The sequence below is a fragment of the Dendronephthya gigantea genome, unplaced genomic scaffold (assembly GCF_004324835.1).
Source record: "Dendronephthya gigantea isolate DGI-Jeju-01 unplaced genomic scaffold, DenGig_1.0 000006F, whole genome shotgun sequence".
Classification (NCBI taxonomy): domain Eukaryota; kingdom Metazoa; phylum Cnidaria; class Anthozoa; order Malacalcyonacea; family Nephtheidae; genus Dendronephthya; species Dendronephthya gigantea.
Window position 1 is genome coordinate 2,877,977 of NW_021163016.1, and position 19,314 is coordinate 2,897,290.

A 19,314-nucleotide genomic window follows, 5' to 3' on the forward strand; every position below is an offset into this window, starting at 1 on the left:
TGTCGGGAATAAACACATCAAAACAATTCGAAATCCTCAAAAAAACGTGGCAGGAGGAAAGATATGGCGTAAAAATATAGTGTTTTTAGGATTTCTGGTCCCGATCGACCGGATATGTAGTTCGTGATGGTTTCGAGGACGCGTATAGTGTTTTAAAATTACAAAAAACAGAGACAAAACCTGCGCTTTGCTTGTGAAATATGGGGACAAAGTTGTCAAGTCCAAATAACAGGCGAAATCATCCTAGCACAGTGACTGCAGGCGAAATACAAGGTAGAGGAGGAATAGACGTCTCTAGCAGAACTCGAAGTCGATCTTTAGAAATAAGAGAACATCATTCGAGATCGATTCCAACGCGAAGGTTACAGACGCGTGAGATATCGTCAGAAGAAAATAGCTCGGGAGACAATTCGACTGGCGTCTCGAATATGCTTCATTCTAGCTCGTTGCCTGGCCAGCTATTTGCCTTACACGGTAAGAAGTTCCTTTATTTCTTTCCCTGGCTTAAATTGATGTTGTAAACCATTGTGTTTATCGCCAAACAGTTTTTTTGTGGTCCTTTCTCCCGTGAAATTCAAAAGGATACGTGGGCTTAAATTATCTGTAATAATTCAATACAAATGTTACCGGCTAAACAATACGGTTCGTATAATCAACTTCCATTGACTGTTTTTATTATTTTTTTAAGGCTTACGATGCCCTGTTTGCTCGAAGTTTGTACAATCGGACGATGTCGAATTACACTTTGTAATGTGCCTTACAAAACCGCGTCTAGCGTACAACGGTTCGTGTCAATAAATTATCGATTTAATGGCGTATATTAAAAGTTCAGGGGATATTTTATATATATATAGTTGTCTGTCACGTCGCTAAATCCATCTGCTTTTCATAAGGAAGTGATAGCCGGTACAAATATAGGCCGGTTTCATTTTAGAGACGACAAAAGTTGTGTGTTTCATGACAAGAGTATTTATTGGTTGATAGCATAGAGCATTATAGATTTATACACAATATATAATGAAAGCACTCAGGATATTTTTCAAACAATGAGTAGCCGGAATAATCCTGTATTGTGACAGCTGGTTTGTGGCAAAAGATCAGATACTTCCTTCTTCTTTCCAACCTATCGCTAATTAAGTTTGCATCATTTCTGCCCCTCGCTGTCTTTATAAGAGTAGGAACAAGGGTGACATACTACTTAAAACAAATAGGTTTGCTTGACAACCAACAAAGACACCAAGAAACTACAAAACAACAATTTCGAATCCAGCATTCTAGCACTTCTCTCCGCCCTATGCAACTACAAATTGAATTGTTTAATCATGAGCACTCGCTTACTGTTAGTGATAAAATCATCATAAAGTATGAAATATTGCAATATTTGCACTTGATAAATACTTAGGGAAATACTGCATATAAGCAGCTAAAATATATCTTTATATATGATATGTTCTTATCCAATTTAGCTGATATTTTATCACAAGATTCTGGAGAATGTGTGATATGCTTGGAGGACTTATTAGCTGGTAAATACCTGCAACTAAAAGCTATAACCATATCAACTTACATTCAGTTACATACCAACAGCCTGTATATTAATATTGTGCAACTTGAATATGCTCAGGTTACAGATTATTACACTTCCCAGAGACCCAGACTACAGTTAAATTAATGTTGACATTAGTTGTTTGTCCTCCAGATTTAGAATGGCAGTCGACCAGAGTTCACATTCTTAAGCTGTAGTCTTCTTTAAACATTGAATGAACACTATTTGTGAAGAAAATTGTGTCATGATTAAAACCCTCGTGTGTTTGCTGTGTTGACACTCTATGTCTGAAGGGGAAAGATTAAAATCTCTTGGGAAAGAAGGAAAATTAAATATAAATATCTCAATGATTTCTTTCAGGTGAAAAAATTGCAAGGTTACCATGTTTATGTATATACCATAAAAAGTAAGTGTACACAATTTATGCTAAATGATTTGAGTAATATTGTACGTAACAGGAATCCTACCTCTTTCAAGGTGCATCGACAAATGGTTTAAAAAGAACCGCACTTGCCCAGAACATCCATCGTAAGGTAGCGGCCGTTTACAATTTGTATCAAATTATGTGAAAGCGCTGGCATCCTAGATGTTACAACCTTGGATATATGTAAATATCATCACCTGAATGAGAGCTGATAAACGCTGATTTGTACAGTCAAATAGTGTAAATAGAAATATATTTGTAGCCAAGTTTTGAACTTAAGGATGCTAAACAAATGATGAATTTACAAGCCTTCGACCTGGTGGAAAGAATGTCGAGATTCCAGCCCATATCTAGTCATGTAGAATTACAATACCTGTATTTTTTTTCAACTTACCACAACTCATAACTTGTAAAGAAAAGAATGATGGGAAAGATAGTCATACTCGTGATGTAAATTATAATTTGATATTAAAGAAAGTAAAAAAAGCATATCTCCAGCATATCAGAAGTCTAATACTTCATTGTGGGCTAAGATACTTTGTTTACATTTTTTTGATATTTCCCCCGCCAAGAAAACGCCTAACTTTGGGAATTTTATGATGCAAGCATTTGCAATGAAAGAACTCATGTATGCTGAAGCTTTCAGCCTTTAAAAAAGCATGTTCTTGACAGGAAAAGTATAAAAAATACTAAAAGCAAGCTTTATTCATCTAAAAGGACATTCCAGTGTAGATTTACCTGAACAAATATCTATATCGGCTTAACCGCGCTAACATAAGTAGAGGACGGTTATTAGGATTATGCAACAGGAAAATTCAACTCCTTTGTGTCGTTACGACTTACGAAACGAAATCAATATTTCCGCCGGCTGTATCGTAAATCCGGCATGTCGGTATTGCTGAAAAACCCCAACAATATATGCGAATAACAGTAAAATCAGTAAAACATCCGCATTTTCAGTATAACAACACTAAGTTACAGTGTTTACACGAACATACACAAAATTTCCTAGAATTGTTATGCAGTGCATGACTGACGGTAACTCTGCAACTAGGCAAGTTTATTTTTGCTTGGGAACAGGATTGCCACGCTGCAAATACAATATACAATATACAATCACTTTAAGTTTTGCTTTCACTTTCTTTCTGTATTGAGCCACGAATAGTCGCAGTTTCAAAACTCTCGCTATGTGAGAAAGGTTTAATGTGAATTTGAAGAGCCCATGGCCATGCAATGGTGGCTGATTGATAACGAGAAACATCGGGTACCAAATCATTTCACCCTAGCCAGATGACCTACCAATAAACATTCTGAAATTGAAGAGTTTCCTTGACCTGGTCCCCTTTCTATATATGCATTAAATGAATGAATGGATGAAAATACAGTATTTTGTTTTACATATATACATAATATCGATGACTATATAGAAAACATCTCGTATTTGATTTGCAGTATGATAATTGAATCGTTACCGCTATTCCTGGCTTTTACTTGCAAAACGTCGTACGCTGCCAGTTTGCAGTCTCTGGATAACCGTTGCACGATCCATTGTGTCGTCGGCTTTCGTAGCCGACTCTTCGCCGAATGCTCGGTTCACGTATTGATCCAGCATTGACAAGGGTAATCCTGGATCAACATTCATAAACGCTTGCCGTAGCTCTCCTTCGCTCACCTCGCTAAATGTTCGAGGAAAATAGTGTTACGAAGTGTCGTTTTGAAGCATGATATTTAGTCAAGGTCTTTCACGAAGCTGTCCCGAATCTATCCCGAATCCTGTCAACCCTTGCTTGGTATAACAACCCGGCTGAAATCAGCTCAAAACGACCCCCACTCAGAACTTTATACATATACATACCTCTTTTCTGCCAAGCTGTTTTCAACCTCTCGCACATAAGCCATTCGTTCCATTTTATCAAAATTAAATATTTTATCGACAAACAACGTTACGCCTCCCTCGTCATCTTCTTTTAATATATTTTTGTAAAGGACATTTTCCCCGGACATTTCGGTCTCAGCCAGCTTCATCAAATCTGCGATAGCTTGCTCGCCAAACAGAGGAAAACATTGTCGTACACAACCTTCGAAGACGTGTTTTGGAACGCTCCGCTATAGACAGAAAAATAGCGCCAAAAAAGCACTGCATATCACAATGCACAGGGTCCATTCAAATATTTTTACTCAGCCGTACGGTTGAGATAATGATAAGCAAAATATCACTTACATCGTCACTTTCTCCTGGATCAGCGGCCATTAGGGCATTGGAAAACTTTTTAAACATAGCACGCTGGTCGTGGTACAATGCTTCATCCATCTAAGAAAAATTAAATAGCGAATGAAGTCTTTCAATCGTTTGATGATTCTCATTAGTAAGGATCTACAGCCCAGACAATGGGTTGATATACTGTTTTCAGAATAACTCCTTACCTCGCCTGAGAGTATCCTGTGAAACAAGCCAATCCTGGGATCATGCTGGTACCTCACGCACGCGTCTTGCACGTTGTACGCCCATTCAAACGTCAGGTTTTCCGCGCCAAAACGACGGTCTAAGTACGAGTGAAGGAAACTGGGGAGAAGCTCGTACTCCGGGCTCGATGTCTGGGAGAAACGAGAATGACACACGTTGGAATGGATGGAAGAAATTGGAAGGTGAACTAAACTAACTTTATTTATACTGGATAGTTCTATCAGTTCTAAACTGTTCTTTCTAGAAGTCCAGTAAGGATCATCTCTTATTGATCCGGTGTTACGTACTACACGAGGAAATCCGAACAACTATTTTTCTGAATAGTTGCATTATTGTTGTAGAAAAGTCACCTCAATTTCTGAAGACAGTCTTTCTTGCCAGACGTCTTTTATCAACAACAGAACATCTCGTTTACTGATTCTTCTGTTGCGTACTTTTCCTTCGTAGCGAAGATATTTAGGGATATTTGCCCCGAGGCCCTATGGATGGAAAATGACGTAAATAATCAAGCACTAATAGTACCCGCTTGTCCCGAATGTTCCCCTCGAACTCTATCCACACACTGTCCCCTACATTTCGAAGCATGAGAAAGGGTAAGTTAGACGTACTTGTCCCTCGAAGAATTCCTCGACCGCACTCGAGCCAGCTTGTATGACCGCGATATCCGTACCAGTTATCTCAGCAAGCAGTACATCAACCATCTCATCGCTCGTTTTATCCCCTGATATCTCCTTCCATCTCTCCTCGCCCCCCTCGATATACTGACCACACTTTGCCCATCGAGGTCTGTTAATAAATCGATACACTTCATTAGTAGACTTACAGTAAGGCTGTATGTTTACACTATCAAAGTTTCTGTGGCCAAAGTATACTTTGATCACAATATTTGAAAATGTAAACATCTTTCGAAGACGTCCGTCACTTTGAAGTTCTTTGACCGAAGACTTTGACCACAGACTTTGGGCACAGAAACTTGGGTAGTGTGAAACCGGCCTTTATAGATAGTCTTTGAAGTGTCAGAGTGCCGTTATGCAGGACGAGTTCGAACGTAAATTATGGAAGTTAAAGAAGCCGGGGAAGAATATAAGCACCCAATTCTTCTATGTTTTTGTCCAGGTTCATTGAAAATTACGGCATTTCTCTGATAGCAGGTAAACGGTTTTTTGACATGACAGAGTGCAGAAAACGTTTGCTATCATGATAAAAAAGGCCCATCATACGTACCTCGGCGTGGCACATCTTCTCATGCTTTCACACTCCCTGGCGTATTCGTTACGTTCATCTTCAGTTTTGCGATGGACATCAAGAAGCGTGCTGAAAATATCCATCAATACATATCACGTTATCACGTTATAACAGAGTATTACCACGGAAAGGTCTGAGAGAACTACCATCGACTTCTTCAGGATCAAAAAAGTAATCCAATTCTTTAAACTAAATAATATTGAACTCATCACCTGTGTTCCTTCATCAACATCTCCTGGTCTCTTATAACTTTTTCTAGGTCTCTTTCCAATGCATGGAATTGTTCTTTTAGTTTTTCATAATCTCGTCTCGGTACGACATCACCGTAGTCTGCCTCCATCTGAGCCAGCTTCTGGTTCTTGATTTCAATATCTTCCCGCGCTTTTCTTACAGACAAGAAATAAAAACCTCGTATATTAGGGGTTGTTTACATGAGCCCACTTAGTTGAGATTAAACTAGACGTGAGCTGATGTCATGACTTTGCGGTATTGAAATAAGCATATAACATCACCCTGACAGTGGTGTAGTCATCACAACAATATATGCATGTCATGTGCTTGTTTTGTTCCATAAAAACTTATTTCAAACGCGTCTAGTTTGGGCCCTGGGTATTAAGTTTGCATAATAACTAACTTTAAAGCAATTCTTAGAAACGTTGAATCCTCTTTCTTCCCGTCAACACTTTCGGTATCCAACATGGAACTTTTATTCGCGTCTTCTTGCTGAGCTCGCAAATCGTTCATGTCAGCTATCAACATTTTCCTGCGCGCGAATGTGATATTCGTTAGAAGAGTTTTAGAAATCAACAACAGTTGCGCAGTTTGTGGACAAAGCATGATTGGAAAACTAGCGGCGTTTGTTTTCCAATCAAAGCATGCTCTGTCCTATCACTACGTCTTAATGTAGACTCTTTAGTTTTTAGAAAGGTCCACAATCTACCTGGCGTCACATTCGTTTCTATACTTTAAGTATTCAGCTGCCAACTCTTGCTGAAGCTAAATTCAACAAAGACAAAAACATCAGAGTTGAAACTTAAAAGAAACGAAAAAGAAATTTTAAAAAGGTGAAATCTCATTTACCTTCACAACTTGTGCATTTAGAGTGAGTTCATTGTCTCTGAAAGTACGAAAACAAAGATTACTTTTCCTGCCTTGCTTAAATATGCAATTAATTCAAATTGTACGAAGCCCTATGTCTATGTGTCGCATAAAATCACTTAGAAAGTAGAAACCCACCTGAGCGAACCAATAACCCCTTGAAGCCGCTGATTCTCCCGCTTCATATCTTCCAGATCTAAAACAGTTCACTTTATCCTTTTAAAACAAATTCTCTTAACAAGTGAACCAGTAAACACAGGTCAGCACTTCCCTCCCAATGTGGAAAGGAACAGTTGTCTGCCAATATCACACAGGGAAAACTTCAGTTAAGCAGAGTGAATCAGAGCATTACTAACTAGCTCATAATTTGAATGAATACCTTCTTTCTCTTCTTCTTTCATTGCCAGCAATGATTTATCACATTGCTCAGAAACTGTTACCAACATTGCCTGAAAAAAACAGGCCAAAATAGGTCAGGCAAATTGTAATAATGCAACGTGATTACTTGGGTTATAAATCCACCAATCATGATTGGTTAATCTGATAGAGTAATCACGTTTGATTGGTTCATGTTCCCCACTCTCCCTGACCTATTGTGCAATACCTTCAATGGTTCTAGTTCTCGTATTCGGTCTCTCTGATGGATTATCATCATTTCGTATTCATTTTTAATTGCTGATAACAGGGGACGATATGTTTTGAAATCTTCCATAAGATACTCAAACACCTCCCGAAATGCCTACAATAAATACATCACAATTTCCAAATCTTAATTTGACTGTAATTTTACAAATTTTAATCTGTGAAATTTTACTGCCATCAAATTTCACAGCACGATGTTTACACACCTGCAATCGCTTGTCACTTGGCTTGCTTTCTGTGCAACCAAGCGCTCGAAGCTCCTTCTTCAAAAAACTTTCTAGTTGACCCAGAAACTTTGGTTTGTAGTTTCCTTTCGGCAAAAATTCTGCATTCCTTGATGGGTGCTCGGTTCCAATTGCTGGCGGGCCTGGACCTTCAGCATGAGCAGGCCAGGTGTCTAGGTTTCCAGAAGTTGTGTCCACACCTGGCTGTAGGGATGTGACGGCAGGCAGGTTGTACCTTATGTTGGTCGAAGAGATTGAATAAGACTTCTTCACTGCCTTTTGTTCGCTTGGTTTGACAGCATTATGGTCCAAATTTAAAGACCTTAAAAGGAAAAATGAGTTCTCAGATTGAAATCACGATCGAAACTTGGATCTATAATTTGCGGATTCTTTTAACACTATTTTAAGTTCAAATTTGACATAATCTTTGCCCTTTAATGCATTCAAATTAAATTCCTTTCTCTAGCACTATTTATCAATGATCCACACAAAATGACTTTTACGGTTGAATCCACCAAAATCTGGAATCCTAGTTGAACACATGTAGTCATGTACATATAAAGTCACAAAAGCAAAATTCAAATTTCCAAACAACATAAATTCTTACACGTAACACGCTACTTACGGCGGTAAAGGCGGCAGTTGTGTTCGCGACATTCTCGGCAACAATTAAAAAAACCGCAGGCAAGAAATAAACGACATAGATTCTTTAAAAATGACTACTTCTGCGGCAAAACAAGTTTGGTGCATGTAAATTCGGCGGCCATATTGTTACGCGGTAACCATGGAGACGTCTGCGTGCGGCGCAGGGGGGGGATAACGCTGCGCATTTTCTGACAGACGTTGGCCGCAATAAATCTCTATTCACTTGTACAAATCATTATACAGATCATTGTCTTTGCGTCAGACAGACAATCTCGTATGGATCAATTTACAGTATGATAATCAATATGATGTTCGAAAGCAAATATTTCAATACGGGTGAGGATTACCTGAACAGTTCACGGAAGATTAACCCAGGTAAACACAGCGTCCTATTGGCCTGCCGCAAATCATTAGTCACAGCATCTGATAATTACCTGTTCGCACGAAACCGCTTGGCTGACCTTTGAGAACGATTTTGACGAGAGTATCTGCCACTTTGTCTACATTAACACACATTAACGGCCATGAAGCCAGTGAAACTTCACGTGGTTCGTGTGTCCCCGTGTTGTCGTGTTGTATGGCTTTATCTGCTACAGGTAAACGTTTATTGTCATTTGTCATTTCAGCTTTAATATTATCTTTGTTTCGAAAATACAAACAGACATCCGACTGTCTATATACAACGTGTTTACTTCGAAATAAATATCTTTCGTCAAGCGAAATCGTAAGCCGTGTTTTATGACAAAACAGCTTATATTCTTAGAACTCTTGTAAACACCGTCGTGAATACCGGACGAATTCCTGTGCCGCGTGCGCGAATATTTCTAAAAAAAATTGAGGTCTGTCAAATGTCGCATGCATTGTTGAACCTAAACCGATTGTGTTGCTTTGTTTCGCTTCGATACACGCAAAAACATGTCAGAAACGGTAGAACTATCAACAGCAGGCCACGATAATGTGGACATTTATCTCTGACTGTGACGATTTCCCTTTGTTTAGAACGAAATCCCATTCGAATTGAAGGACGTTGATATATTTAGTCGTGTCTCGGACGGCAATTCGCATATTGTCTTGGCCGATGAGGACCATCGGCGTTTACCCGTCTTAGAAGACGAAGATAGATGTGTTGTGGGAGTGTAAGTTATTTTAAGTTTTAAAAGAGCTGTGATGGCCACAGGAGCACCTGAGCCTCATAGCAACAACCGTTACGGTTTAGTTAGACCCCCCACCTGCCAACTTGTTCAACAGACTAAACAACAGACTAAGCTATGTCCTTTCTCCTTGCCCATGTTACGGGAAACAGGACATAAAATAATCCGGTTACGGTTCAATTTGAGTGCGAGTAATTGAATATGGGGAGATTAAGTCAAGATATCTGCCCTGCGATTACGAACGTCTGCATGCGCATTCTAAAATGTTTCAGTGTGACAATTAAATAGTAGGTGCAATGTAGCAAACGTGGGAAAGCATTAAATCAGAACGTTTTTTCGTGGGAAAAGAACGTTTTCTGTGGGAAAAGAACGTTCTTGTGAGGATAGGGTTTTTCGGGGGAAAATCTCAATTGGAACGTTTGAATTTAGAAAGAAAAACCACGAATTGATTAGAATCCTTTTTTATAAAGACCTGTAAGCAATAGCTCATTAGAATCTAGACGTGTAAATGTTGACACGAAAAGCGATTCAATAGCAAAAAAAATGCAAGGGAGGTTCATAAATATTACGGCTATCTCACAGCTTCTTCATATATCTTACATTTATCTGCATGATTCGTTCACTAACATATTTTATATGCATATCTTTTGTTTTAATACATATATTTTGACACAAGTAAACATTTATTATTTGTCTGGAGTTGTAGCCATAGCAACTGTACAATGACGACGAGGAAGTGACGATTTTCATGCGAAGTTTTTTTTAGATGACCAACTCTTCATGACCGAAAACCAGTGATTGAATTATCTCTTTTGAAACTATTTCCTCGAAGCTACTCCGTGTTTGATAGCGAATGCAATTATAATATTAATTATAAAGTCAAATCCGTTAGTGGGAGAATAATTTTTTAACGATTTAAATCAATTTAAGCTATAAATGTGTCAGCTGTCTAAACAGTTTGAAATATCTTAGCAACAAGGCTACGACAAATCGATTATATTGTCACTCGTAGTACACTAAACAATCAATAACGGCCCTAAAAGTTCAGCTGTTTCCAGTCTAATATTAGAACACAGTTTGATAAGATAATTTGCCTGAAAAAAGGTGAATTGTGTTTATATATTTTTTTATTAAAGTACTCCGACCAATTCAAATAACCTACACTTTTAAGTTTTAACCACATACTTCATAAATCAGACGAATGTAGCGAAAAATCTTTTATGAAAGGCTTAGGAAATTGAGTTGAAAGATACGAAACATTAGGTTCTGATATATTCTATGTATCAGGAACCGCGGAGCGTTTTTCGTATTGCTGGGGCTCGGAACCGCGCGCCTGCTAGGAGAGTCCGGGAAAATTTTGAAATATAGGTCTCTGAAATCGCTGCAAATGCCTCTCAATTTAAGGATTAATGGAAAATAATAGATAGTATGTAAAGTTTCCAGCATGTTTGGCGCTCATAACAAACATTAAACAATATAACCTTGCTTTGGTTATGATGTCAAATATTTTGATATGGACAACCACGCTGTTTTAATGGTCAAATGCTTGTCCTATGTAAAGTTTCCAGCATGTTTAACGCTCATATACAAACATTAAACAATATAACCATGCTTTGGTTATGATGTCAAATATTTTGAAATGGATAACCACGCTGTTTTAATGGTCAAATGCTTGTCCAATGTAAAGTTTCCAGCATGTTTAACGCTCATATACAAACATTAAACAATATAACCATGCTTTGGTTATGTCAAATTTTTTGAAATGGATAACCACGCTGTTTTAAAGGTCAAATGGTTGTCCTATGTAAAGTTTCCAGCATGTTTGGCACTCATATACAAACATTAAACAATATAACCATGTCTTGGTTATGATGTCAAATATTTTGACATGGATAACCACGCTGTTTTAATGGTCAAATGCTTGTCCAATGTAAAGTTTCCAGCATGTTTGGCGCTCATATACAAACATTAAACAATATAACCATGCTTTGGTTATGATGTCAAATTTTTTGAAATGGATAACCACGCTGTTTTAATGGTCAAATGCTTGTCCAATGTAAAGTTTTCAGCATGTTTGGCGCTCATTACAAACATTAAACAATATAACCATGCTTGGGTTATGATATCAAATATTTTGAAATGGATAACCACGCTGTTTAAATGGTCAAATGCTTGTCCAATGTAAAGTTTCCAGCATGTTTGGCGCTCATATACAAACATTAAACATTATAACCATGCTTTGGTTATAATGTCAAATATTTTGAAATGGATAACCACGCTGTTTTAATAGTCAAATGCCCTATGTAAAGTTTCAAGCATTTTGGCGCTTGTATTGCTTGTAAATTTGAGCGAACTAAAAAATATTCGAAATTAAAGACTAATTACGGAAAAATTATTGGTGGGGCTAAAGCCCAGCGAGCCACCCTGCTCCGCGGTCCCTGTGCATGCATTCAGTCAAATTTCCTTTCCAAGCGGCCCAGGAAAATCGGCCATTGTCATTAACGTTTTCATCAATATCAAAGGCTCACCATTGACCTTCATATATTACAAAGGATCTTCACCATAAACATGCAGGATAAGTTGTGTTTCGTTTAATGTTGTTTGAATTGTTTTGCACAGCGTGGCATGTCTTCGATATCTCGAAACGAAGTTCACTAAAAGTCGCAAGGGATGGATTAGTGATCCTCAGATTAAGTCAAGAATGTACAGCATTTTAGAATGGGCCGCTGCTGAACTTCACAGGTAAGGCTGGAGCGAGAAAGAAAGTTATTTTGTCAGGCAGTGAGCGGTTCCAACTGATAATAAATTGTCTAGCTAAATAAACACAAGATGACAAGATCTTAAGATTATAATTTTGGCAGGTTTAGTTTTGCTAAGTTCGTTCTCCTAGTTACAACAATAATAAACCCACTCAATATAAATATACGCACTTCTCGTCTGCCATTTTTTTTTCTATAGTATCATTGGCTACCAGCTTGTCTACCCACAATTCCTAAGCGGCGTTGAGCAAACGGAGACCAATATTAGCGCAGCGACGCGAAAAGTCGTCGACATTTTGGAATCGACCGAAAAAAAGTACTTCGGACACGGTTCGAAGTTTCTGTGCGGTGAGAAATTGACCGTGGTTGATCTCTATGTGGCGACGATCGTTTTGCAACTGGAGTGGGTCGAGAGCGTGGATATGAAACTTTGGCCAAAGTTGAACAAATGGTTGAAGGAAGTTCGTAAACAGAAACATTGGGACACGGTTCACGCAAAGCATAGAGAATTTGTCGAGTCACTGAAGAATGTTCCTCTTGAATCAACGTAGAGGGACGATAGCATTGAATATAGTGCTGCAGATAATTATATGTAAACGAGCAAGTTTATTTGTGTAAGATTACTAAGATAGGTAGGTTAGAGCTCGTTGGAGGTCGTTAGAGCTCGCTGGAGGTCGTATCGAACTCAACTAGTGAACTAGAGTATATTGTCGTGAGAATGACTAACTGTAGATTCCTACTAATATCCAAGCACGGCTCAACGAACCCCTTGAAAAGTCTTTCAAACGATTTAGAGTGCAAAATGTTCAGGGGTGGTTAATCAAGCATACAAACATAGCGTAGAAAATCCTGATGCGATAAATATTTCTGCAATTCAGATATCATGTTAACCCTGGTTTGTTCTAACTCTGGTATTTTATTGAAGTGCTGTGAAAGTTGATCCGAATTCCGAAATAAATAATAATTTCAACCAGGATATCTCCAGTCGTTTTTCATAGCGATATGAGTGCTCATTGGCGGTCCCCACGCGCACGTGTTAATTGACTGAATTGAAGTGTTGACAGCTCGTCATTGATGTCTAAATAGACTATAGTTCTGTCTTGAAATTGAGAGTTGCAACTCTACAAGACTAGGCTAGCATCGCCCTGCCCGTTTAACAGCTTTAATTCTACCCAACCAAAAAGGCGAAGAGGATATTCTGCAGGTAAGATACGCACCCTTTTCGTAGACCAGCATATCGATTTTGTTCAAATAAATATTTACTCAACGACAATAGTTCGGGAGTCAATCCACAGTCGGTCACGATCCTTTAAAGTCTTGCGCGGCTTCGTTTTCAAGTTCCCAAAAGCGCGCATTACAGTATTTGCACGATTTACTTTCTTAAGTTGTTCATCTGCTGAGTCAATATGGTTTTGAAGTTTATTTTAAAGATTTAATGGATACGATTTTCGTCCGTTTAATGAGTAGGCACATCAGGGGGACGCATGCTAAACCTGCCGCATCTTAGGCATTAGCATAAGATGCGGCTCAAGTTGAATGAGACGTTTTTTTCGTATTCAACTTGTCACTACCTACTCCATTATTCCGGAGCTATAAGCTTGATCTGAAGCTCAGCGCTTAAAAGGTTATGGATTTTGACAGAATCTTAAGTTATTTAGGGGGATGAAGGCTATTATCATCTCAGTGGGAACGCTCTTCGTCACCCTATCAATTTCCTGCTGCTTTGCGTCGCCTGTAGGGCCTTTTGAACTTCCCGATGGTAAGTTTTTTATTCATATTTGAAACTTATTTTTTCAGTGCTTCATTACGACCTAAATTTATATTGGAAATCAATGAGTTATTAACAGGTCAATGCCTGCCAACTTGATCACGCAGTGCATGCATGTATTCGAGTCCCCAGCAGGTTGAAATTAAACCGTCGAGCCAGTTCTCAGCGAGGAAATTCTATGAATTCTCATTCCGCGCATTTCAGACACGGCAAGTCCCCCACCAACCTACGATTTCAATGGACGAAACATCACCCTGAGGGAGGGGGATATCATAGACAGGGGCGGTGATGAGATTGGTGAGGCAGCTGCTGTTGGTGCGCCGTGGAAAAATGGACGAATTCCCTACGCCATTGACTGCAGTATAAGTATGTTTCTTGAGCCATGGTTATTAATAGTGCATTGTTATTATCATTAGCCTTTCTTATATCAATAGTCACAGAGGGTGTATACACATGTTATTTCCTTACATGGTATTGTGGTGCATGGTAGCCCTCTCCTTATTCATAAAAAGGATAAATTCAAAAACGAATGAAAATCCTGTATGAAAAAACATCCAAGCAAAATAAGCAGTTCACAACAATGTGCGATGTCATTCACATTCACCGTAAAAATTCAATCATATAAACATCGTTATCAATTCAAATCTTTTTTGCTTTCAGAAAACATGCCCAGAGCGATCAACGCGCTGAACGATGCCATAAAGGTCTGGCACGAGCGAACTTGCATTAGATTTGTCCCAAAGGAACCGACTGATGTGCATTTTGTTACCTTCTTACGAGCAGCCGGGTGAGAGAAATTTTGTTATAAATTGCTCAGTTGCACGGCTGCTGAAAGTAGGAAGCCAGGAAGCGACGGTGTACCCTTTCGTGAAAGCTAAAGAAACTCAATATCAAAACTCAATATCACGTTGTTTCTCACAGCTGCTGGGCGTCAGACGTTGGATATCGTGGCCGAAGTTCGTCCGTTTCCATTGGCCCTGGTTGCGAATTTAAACACGTGATGGTTCATGAGCTTGGTCACGTGATCGGATTTTGGCACGAGCAGAGTCGACCGGACAGAGACAACTACGTGAGAGTTGTGCCCGCGAACATTTTACCAAGTAAGTCCGCCTAACCCTCAATCGCTTTAAATAACTGATCTATTATAGATCTCATAGACCATAGATACCATAAAACAAGAATGTTTCTCATTAAATCGAGCCGAAAAATTTCATGTTCTCCAATTGTGATTTTCGTGTGATTTTACTCTGCAGGTCTGCTCTACAACTTCAACAAAGTGACGTCGAAAACAGACAGTCATGGAGAGAAATATGACTATGCAAGCATCATGCACTATCCTTTCAACGCTTTCGCCCTAAACCGCGCACGTCAGACACTGATACCGCTTGAAAATCTGGATGGAAAAATGCCTTACATTAAATTGAGCGATTCTGACGCGACGCAAGCAAATAAGATGTATAAATGTAAGTTTTTCGCATCTATCTGATAGTCACTTGATAAGTTTGTTTGCTTGCTCAGGATGTTTAAAAGTACCTGATATATTTGTCAGTCCATTGGTTGGTTTGTTTCACTTTCTCAACTTGCCCTGAACAAGTAATACAATATTTTGTTTTTTAGGCAACATTCCGGACGTTGCAACGAAAAAAGACGGTATAGTTTCATCCTAAGAATAATTACATTCTCTTTAGTCGACTACCAGTATTGCTGTTGAAGAAGATGTCCATAGCAGTGTGTTAATTTGCCACACTGATCCCTCACACTTTGCTTGAATAAAACTATATTCCTGAAGACTGATAACTGTTTCTTGAACCAAACATGATTGGTCGAATAAATATTTCTACAGCAACCTATTGGTTTCATACTTTGATACGAAAATTTCAAAACTTCCGGATAGTTTAACTAAATTGTACAAGAGGGGGTTGTTTTTCAACCTATTTCTCTTGAATTGGAAGATTTGTTTCCTTTACAGTTCCAATCTCAAAGGCACTACCATCACATATTCTTTCTCTTAGATGACTGTGTTGACAAACATCGTTTTTGCTCGGAATGGGCCAAGACTAGTCATTGTAATCGTAATCCAGAGCCTTTGCTGACGCATTGTAGGAAAAGTTGCGATAACTGCGGTCCGTGCAGAGACGAGTCATTAGAGTGCCCCAAGCACTACGATTATTTCTTCTGTGTTGGAAGAGCTAACTTTGCATTAAGAGAATGCAAGGTTGCTTGCGGAATATGTACACCAGGTAATAGTTATAACTTTGATAGTTATTCGGAGTCATCAGGGGTGGTCCATGGTATATAGTCTTCCCACGAAGTGTCATGGTTTGCGTCTGGACTGTGAACTTCCTCAAAAAGATATCTCAAACGTGGTGATCCAGTGTAGATAGTGTTCTACGATAAATTGTCGTGGTTTGTGTCTGAACTACCAGAAAGATATTTCGAGAAACGAAAGATAACGATTTTCACATATTCTTCCAGATCCCACAAGTCCTCCTACAAATCCACCCACAAACCCTCCAACCTTCCCACCAACTAACCCCCCAACCCTCGAGCCCACCGCTCCTCCAGTTTTACTCACCCCTCCGCCACAACCGCCGACAACCACCACCCGACCCCCTGTAACGTCCACTGAGATCATCCCTCCTGACAAGAATTACTTTGGTAGGTTGCTTTGAAATGGTTGAAGAATGGAGCCGGTGCTAGTAGAGAAAGGAAGTGTGAAAACAGGAAAGTGGAATGGAAGAGAGACTTGTGTTTTTCTCTATCTTGCAGGGGTGATATGTGTCGACCGAAGCGACCTTTGCGAGGCTTGGAAAAATGACGGACGTTGCGAAAGGGACCAGTGGGTTAGGGATAACTGTCTGGTTCAATGCAATCGAGTCGATATCTGTGATATAAGCCCATTTACCCCAACAGGTGTGCCTATTTTTGTATGAATGATAAACACCTTCATCTATACGCACAAAAGCTCTCTACATAAACATGCCTGTCTTGCAGGAACATGCGCGAATTCGTTGGGCCTAAGTCGACATTACAAGGGTGTTGAAGCTCTTCCAGACAGTAGTTTCCAGGCCTCCTCTTCATTTTACCCAGGTAAGAATATCGAGCTGAGATTGAGGCCATACGTAACGTGTGTCCAAACGAACCACTCTGAGCGATGTATATACAGCTGGAATCATCGTGAATGTAGTTGTAAAATGTAAACATTTTATTCAGGGGGGAATTGGGCTGCTCTGCCGTATTCCGGGCGTCTTTACAACGTTGATATTCATCAAAGGAAGCTTATTGGTTCGTGGTGTGCTGATCCTAACAGAGGCAAGGATTCCTGGTTCCAGGTGAACTTAAGACGACCGAAGCGGATCACAGGTGTTGCTACACAGGGTAAGTAGGATTATAAGGTGGTGCGTGCGTACACCGAATGACTGAAATTTGTGCGTTTATCGATACCTCTAATCCCTATAGTCTGGATTTCAACCACGGTCAGTATCATCCACAATCCTATCTTTTTTTTCTGCAGGTCGTGATGTATATTTTGAACACGTGAAGACATACGAGATCGAGTATAGAGATGAATTGACGGGATCGTGGAATGTGTATTCTACTAATGGCAAGCCTGTGGTACGTGAATGATCTTTATTGGAATTCTAGGAAGAACAGTTTAGAACTGATAGAGTTATCCAGTATAAATAAAGTTAGTTTAGTTTAGGTTTCCTCCTGTAGTAACACTGGATCAATAAGAGATGATCTTTACTGGACCTCTAGGAAGAACAGTTTAGAACTAATAGAGCTATCCAGTATAAATAAAGTTAGTTAGTTTGGGTTTCCTCGTGTAGTAACACTGGATCAATAAGAGATGATCCTTACTGGACCTCTAGGAAGAACAGTTTAGAACTGATAGAGCTATTCAGTATAAATAAAGTTAGTTTAGTTTAGGTTTCCTCCTGTAGTAACACTGGATCAATAAGAGATGATCCTTACTGGACCTCTAGGAAGAACAGTTTAGAACTGATAGAGCTATCCAGTATAAATAAAGTTAGTTTAGTTTAGGTTTCCTCCTGTAGTAACACTTGATCAATAAGAGATGATCCTTACTGGACCTCTAGGAAAAACAGTTTAGAACTGATAAGCTATCCAGCTCAAATGAAGTTAGTTTAGTTTTCCTCACGTGGATGACTAAGAGATGATCCTTACTGGACATTTCTAGGAGATGATCCTTACTGGACATTTCTAGGAAGAACAGTTCAGAACTGAGGTTTCCAGCTCAAATGAAGTTAGTTTAGTGAACGTGCAGCAACACTGGATCAACAAGACTCGACTGTAGTGTACAGACTACTGTTAGAGGAAGAGTCAAACTGGTAGACGTAGAGCTGGCATTAGCAAAATCACTCGAATTTTTTACTTTTCCCTCGCTTCCAGGTCTTTGAAGGGAACTGTGATCATTTCACGCCAGTCCTGAATATCCTCCCCGAGCCGATTATCTCCCGAGTTATCCGAATACGTCCGCAGACGTACCGAGGTGCTGCTTGTTTGAGAGTCGAACTTTACGGCTGCGAGTCTTGAGACGTGGAACAATTACTTTGCTTTGAATTTTTACAATTTGGGACTGTTTAGTGTTTTAAATTAACGTATAGATTAGATATAATTTCATTTTGTATTATTATTATTATTATAAATAAACACGACTAAAGCAAAATTATATAGAAAACATCCAATTTCCCTTACAATGATATGCATTAGAAATAGAACCACTGGCTTATACTAGGTATGTTGTAGTTTAGTTATAGCTATAATTTGGCGATTAATCTTTGGACTTGAAAACCGCGCACTTAATCATATTGAAAAGCAAATGCATTTATTTTTACTGTCATCAATGCTGGGATGTACAGTAGAGGTACAACTGTTAAATTTCCTGCTATGGCAATTATTCAACAATTAATACACTCGTTAGTTTATGTGGAACAAAATCACGGAGCTATGAACAAAATGTCACAAACACGACGGCAACCTCGAGCTTAGCTATGTTTAGCTATGTTGCAAATATATTCAATACAAATTCTAGCATATTGGAATTTAAAAGGACAAATATGAAGAGGGAAACTTACTTTAACTTTACACGAACACACATGCTTTCCCTGGAGATTTGTAGGCAGAATTTTGAAGAGAAGGATAGATATATTACCTCAGAGATTCGTAGAAACGACGAAGTAAGCTACTGTGCCTTTCAGTGGGGAGAAATTTGGTCACGTATTATTTTGGTACGAAAATTTGAATTCACCACCCCATCCTCTAATGCTATTGGTTGCTGGAGGGAATGGAGTGGTGACATTTCCCATGGAGGCGTTTAAGCCGGG

General features: G+C 39.1%; 4 protein-coding genes across 9 annotated transcripts; 3 read left to right on the forward strand and 1 right to left on the reverse strand.

Moving 5' to 3' along the window:
- The first annotated feature begins 2 nt into the window (after positions 1 to 2).
- On the forward strand, positions 3 to 2,430 carry LOC114516419 (E3 ubiquitin-protein ligase znrf2-like). Its single transcript, XM_028535891.1, has 5 exons — positions 3 to 474; positions 689 to 784; positions 1,467 to 1,526; positions 1,907 to 1,952; positions 2,024 to 2,430. Exons 1-5 carry the CDS (start codon positions 201 to 203, stop codon positions 2,076 to 2,078), a joined length of 531 nt encoding a protein of 176 aa, XP_028391692.1. The 5' UTR covers positions 3 to 200; the 3' UTR covers positions 2,079 to 2,430.
- A 60-nt stretch (positions 2,431 to 2,490) lies between these two features.
- Positions 2,491 to 8,602, reverse strand: LOC114516416 (translin-associated factor X-interacting protein 1-like). Of its 5 annotated transcripts, XM_028535887.1 has the most exons (18): positions 8,269 to 8,602; positions 7,626 to 7,965; positions 7,382 to 7,516; positions 7,157 to 7,226; positions 6,916 to 6,973; positions 6,760 to 6,796; positions 6,620 to 6,675; positions 6,314 to 6,442; positions 5,892 to 6,065; positions 5,659 to 5,748; positions 5,043 to 5,220; positions 4,785 to 4,913; positions 4,395 to 4,565; positions 4,192 to 4,281; positions 3,826 to 4,076; positions 3,443 to 3,646; positions 3,270 to 3,316; positions 2,491 to 3,060 (listed from the first exon to the last, which is right to left on the reverse strand). In XM_028535887.1, the coding sequence occupies exons 1-16, from the start codon at positions 8,298 to 8,300 to the stop codon at positions 3,445 to 3,447; spliced, it is 2,142 nt and encodes a 713-aa protein (XP_028391688.1). In that variant the 5' UTR covers positions 8,301 to 8,602; the 3' UTR covers positions 2,491 to 3,060; positions 3,270 to 3,316; positions 3,443 to 3,444. The 5 variants fall into 5 exon arrangements, with proteins under 5 accessions (XP_028391688.1, XP_028391687.1, XP_028391686.1 ...); XM_028535886.1 differs by lacking the exon at positions 3,270 to 3,316; XM_028535885.1 differs by lacking the exon at positions 3,270 to 3,316 and having other exon boundaries at positions 2,491 to 3,265.
- Positions 8,603 to 8,649: 47 nt separating this feature from the next.
- Positions 8,650 to 13,171, forward strand: LOC114516418 (glutathione S-transferase theta-1-like). The gene is made up of 4 exons (XM_028535890.1): positions 8,650 to 8,884; positions 9,288 to 9,424; positions 12,059 to 12,181; positions 12,398 to 13,171. Exons 1-4 carry the CDS (start codon positions 8,813 to 8,815, stop codon positions 12,747 to 12,749), a joined length of 684 nt encoding a protein of 227 aa, XP_028391691.1. The 5' UTR covers positions 8,650 to 8,812; the 3' UTR covers positions 12,750 to 13,171.
- Positions 13,172 to 13,262: 91 nt separating this feature from the next.
- Positions 13,263 to 18,642, forward strand: LOC114516417 (zinc metalloproteinase nas-15-like). Of its 2 annotated transcripts, XM_028535889.1 has the most exons (14): positions 13,263 to 13,402; positions 13,857 to 13,957; positions 14,171 to 14,332; positions 14,627 to 14,753; positions 14,888 to 15,066; positions 15,220 to 15,429; positions 15,584 to 15,616; positions 15,979 to 16,206; positions 16,442 to 16,624; positions 16,736 to 16,879; positions 16,961 to 17,056; positions 17,180 to 17,344; positions 17,481 to 17,581; positions 18,380 to 18,642. In XM_028535889.1, exons 2-14 carry the CDS (start codon positions 13,861 to 13,863, stop codon positions 18,521 to 18,523), a joined length of 1,869 nt encoding a protein of 622 aa, XP_028391690.1. In that variant the 5' UTR covers positions 13,263 to 13,402; positions 13,857 to 13,860; the 3' UTR covers positions 18,524 to 18,642. The 2 variants fall into 2 exon arrangements, with proteins under 2 accessions (XP_028391690.1, XP_028391689.1); XM_028535888.1 differs by having other exon boundaries at positions 13,263 to 13,957.
- The last annotated feature ends 672 nt before the right edge of the window (positions 18,643 to 19,314 follow it).

Excerpts from the sequence above, each read along its gene's own strand:
- LOC114516419 (XM_028535891.1), top strand. The coding sequence starts at position 201 with ATGGGGACAAAGTTGTCAAGTCCAAATAACAGGCGAAATCATCCTAGC. Across the intron at positions 785-1,466 it reads ACCGCGTCTAGCGTACAACG|CTGATATTTTATCACAAGAT; the intron begins GTTCGTGTCAAT and ends TATCCAATTTAG. Across the intron at positions 1,527-1,906 it reads CTTGGAGGACTTATTAGCTG|GTGAAAAAATTGCAAGGTTA; the intron begins GTAAATACCTGC and ends GATTTCTTTCAG.
- LOC114516416 (XM_028535886.1), bottom strand. The coding sequence starts at position 8,300 with ATGTCGCGAACACAACTGCCGCCTTTACCGCC. Across the intron at positions 6,676-6,759 it reads TAAATGCACAAGTTGTGAAG|CTTCAGCAAGAGTTGGCAGC; the intron begins GTAAATGAGATT and ends TGTTGAATTTAG. Across the intron at positions 5,749-5,891 it reads ATGTTGATGAAGGAACACAG|CACGCTTCTTGATGTCCATC; the intron begins GTGATGAGTTCA and ends GGATATTTTCAG.
- LOC114516418 (XM_028535890.1), top strand. The coding sequence starts at position 8,813 with ATGAAGCCAGTGAAACTTCACGTGGTTCGTGTGTCCCCGTGTTGTCGT. Across the intron at positions 8,885-9,287 it reads TATGGCTTTATCTGCTACAG|AACGAAATCCCATTCGAATT; the intron begins GTAAACGTTTAT and ends CCCTTTGTTTAG. Across the intron at positions 12,182-12,397 it reads GCCGCTGCTGAACTTCACAG|TATCATTGGCTACCAGCTTG; the intron begins GTAAGGCTGGAG and ends TTTTTTCTATAG.
- LOC114516417 (XM_028535888.1), top strand. The coding sequence starts at position 13,861 with ATGAAGGCTATTATCATCTCAGTGGGAACGCTCTTCGTCACCCTATCA. Across the intron at positions 13,958-14,170 it reads GCCTTTTGAACTTCCCGATG|ACACGGCAAGTCCCCCACCA; the intron begins GTAAGTTTTTTA and ends CGCGCATTTCAG. Across the intron at positions 17,345-17,480 it reads CACAGGTGTTGCTACACAGG|GTCGTGATGTATATTTTGAA; the intron begins GTAAGTAGGATT and ends TTTTTTCTGCAG.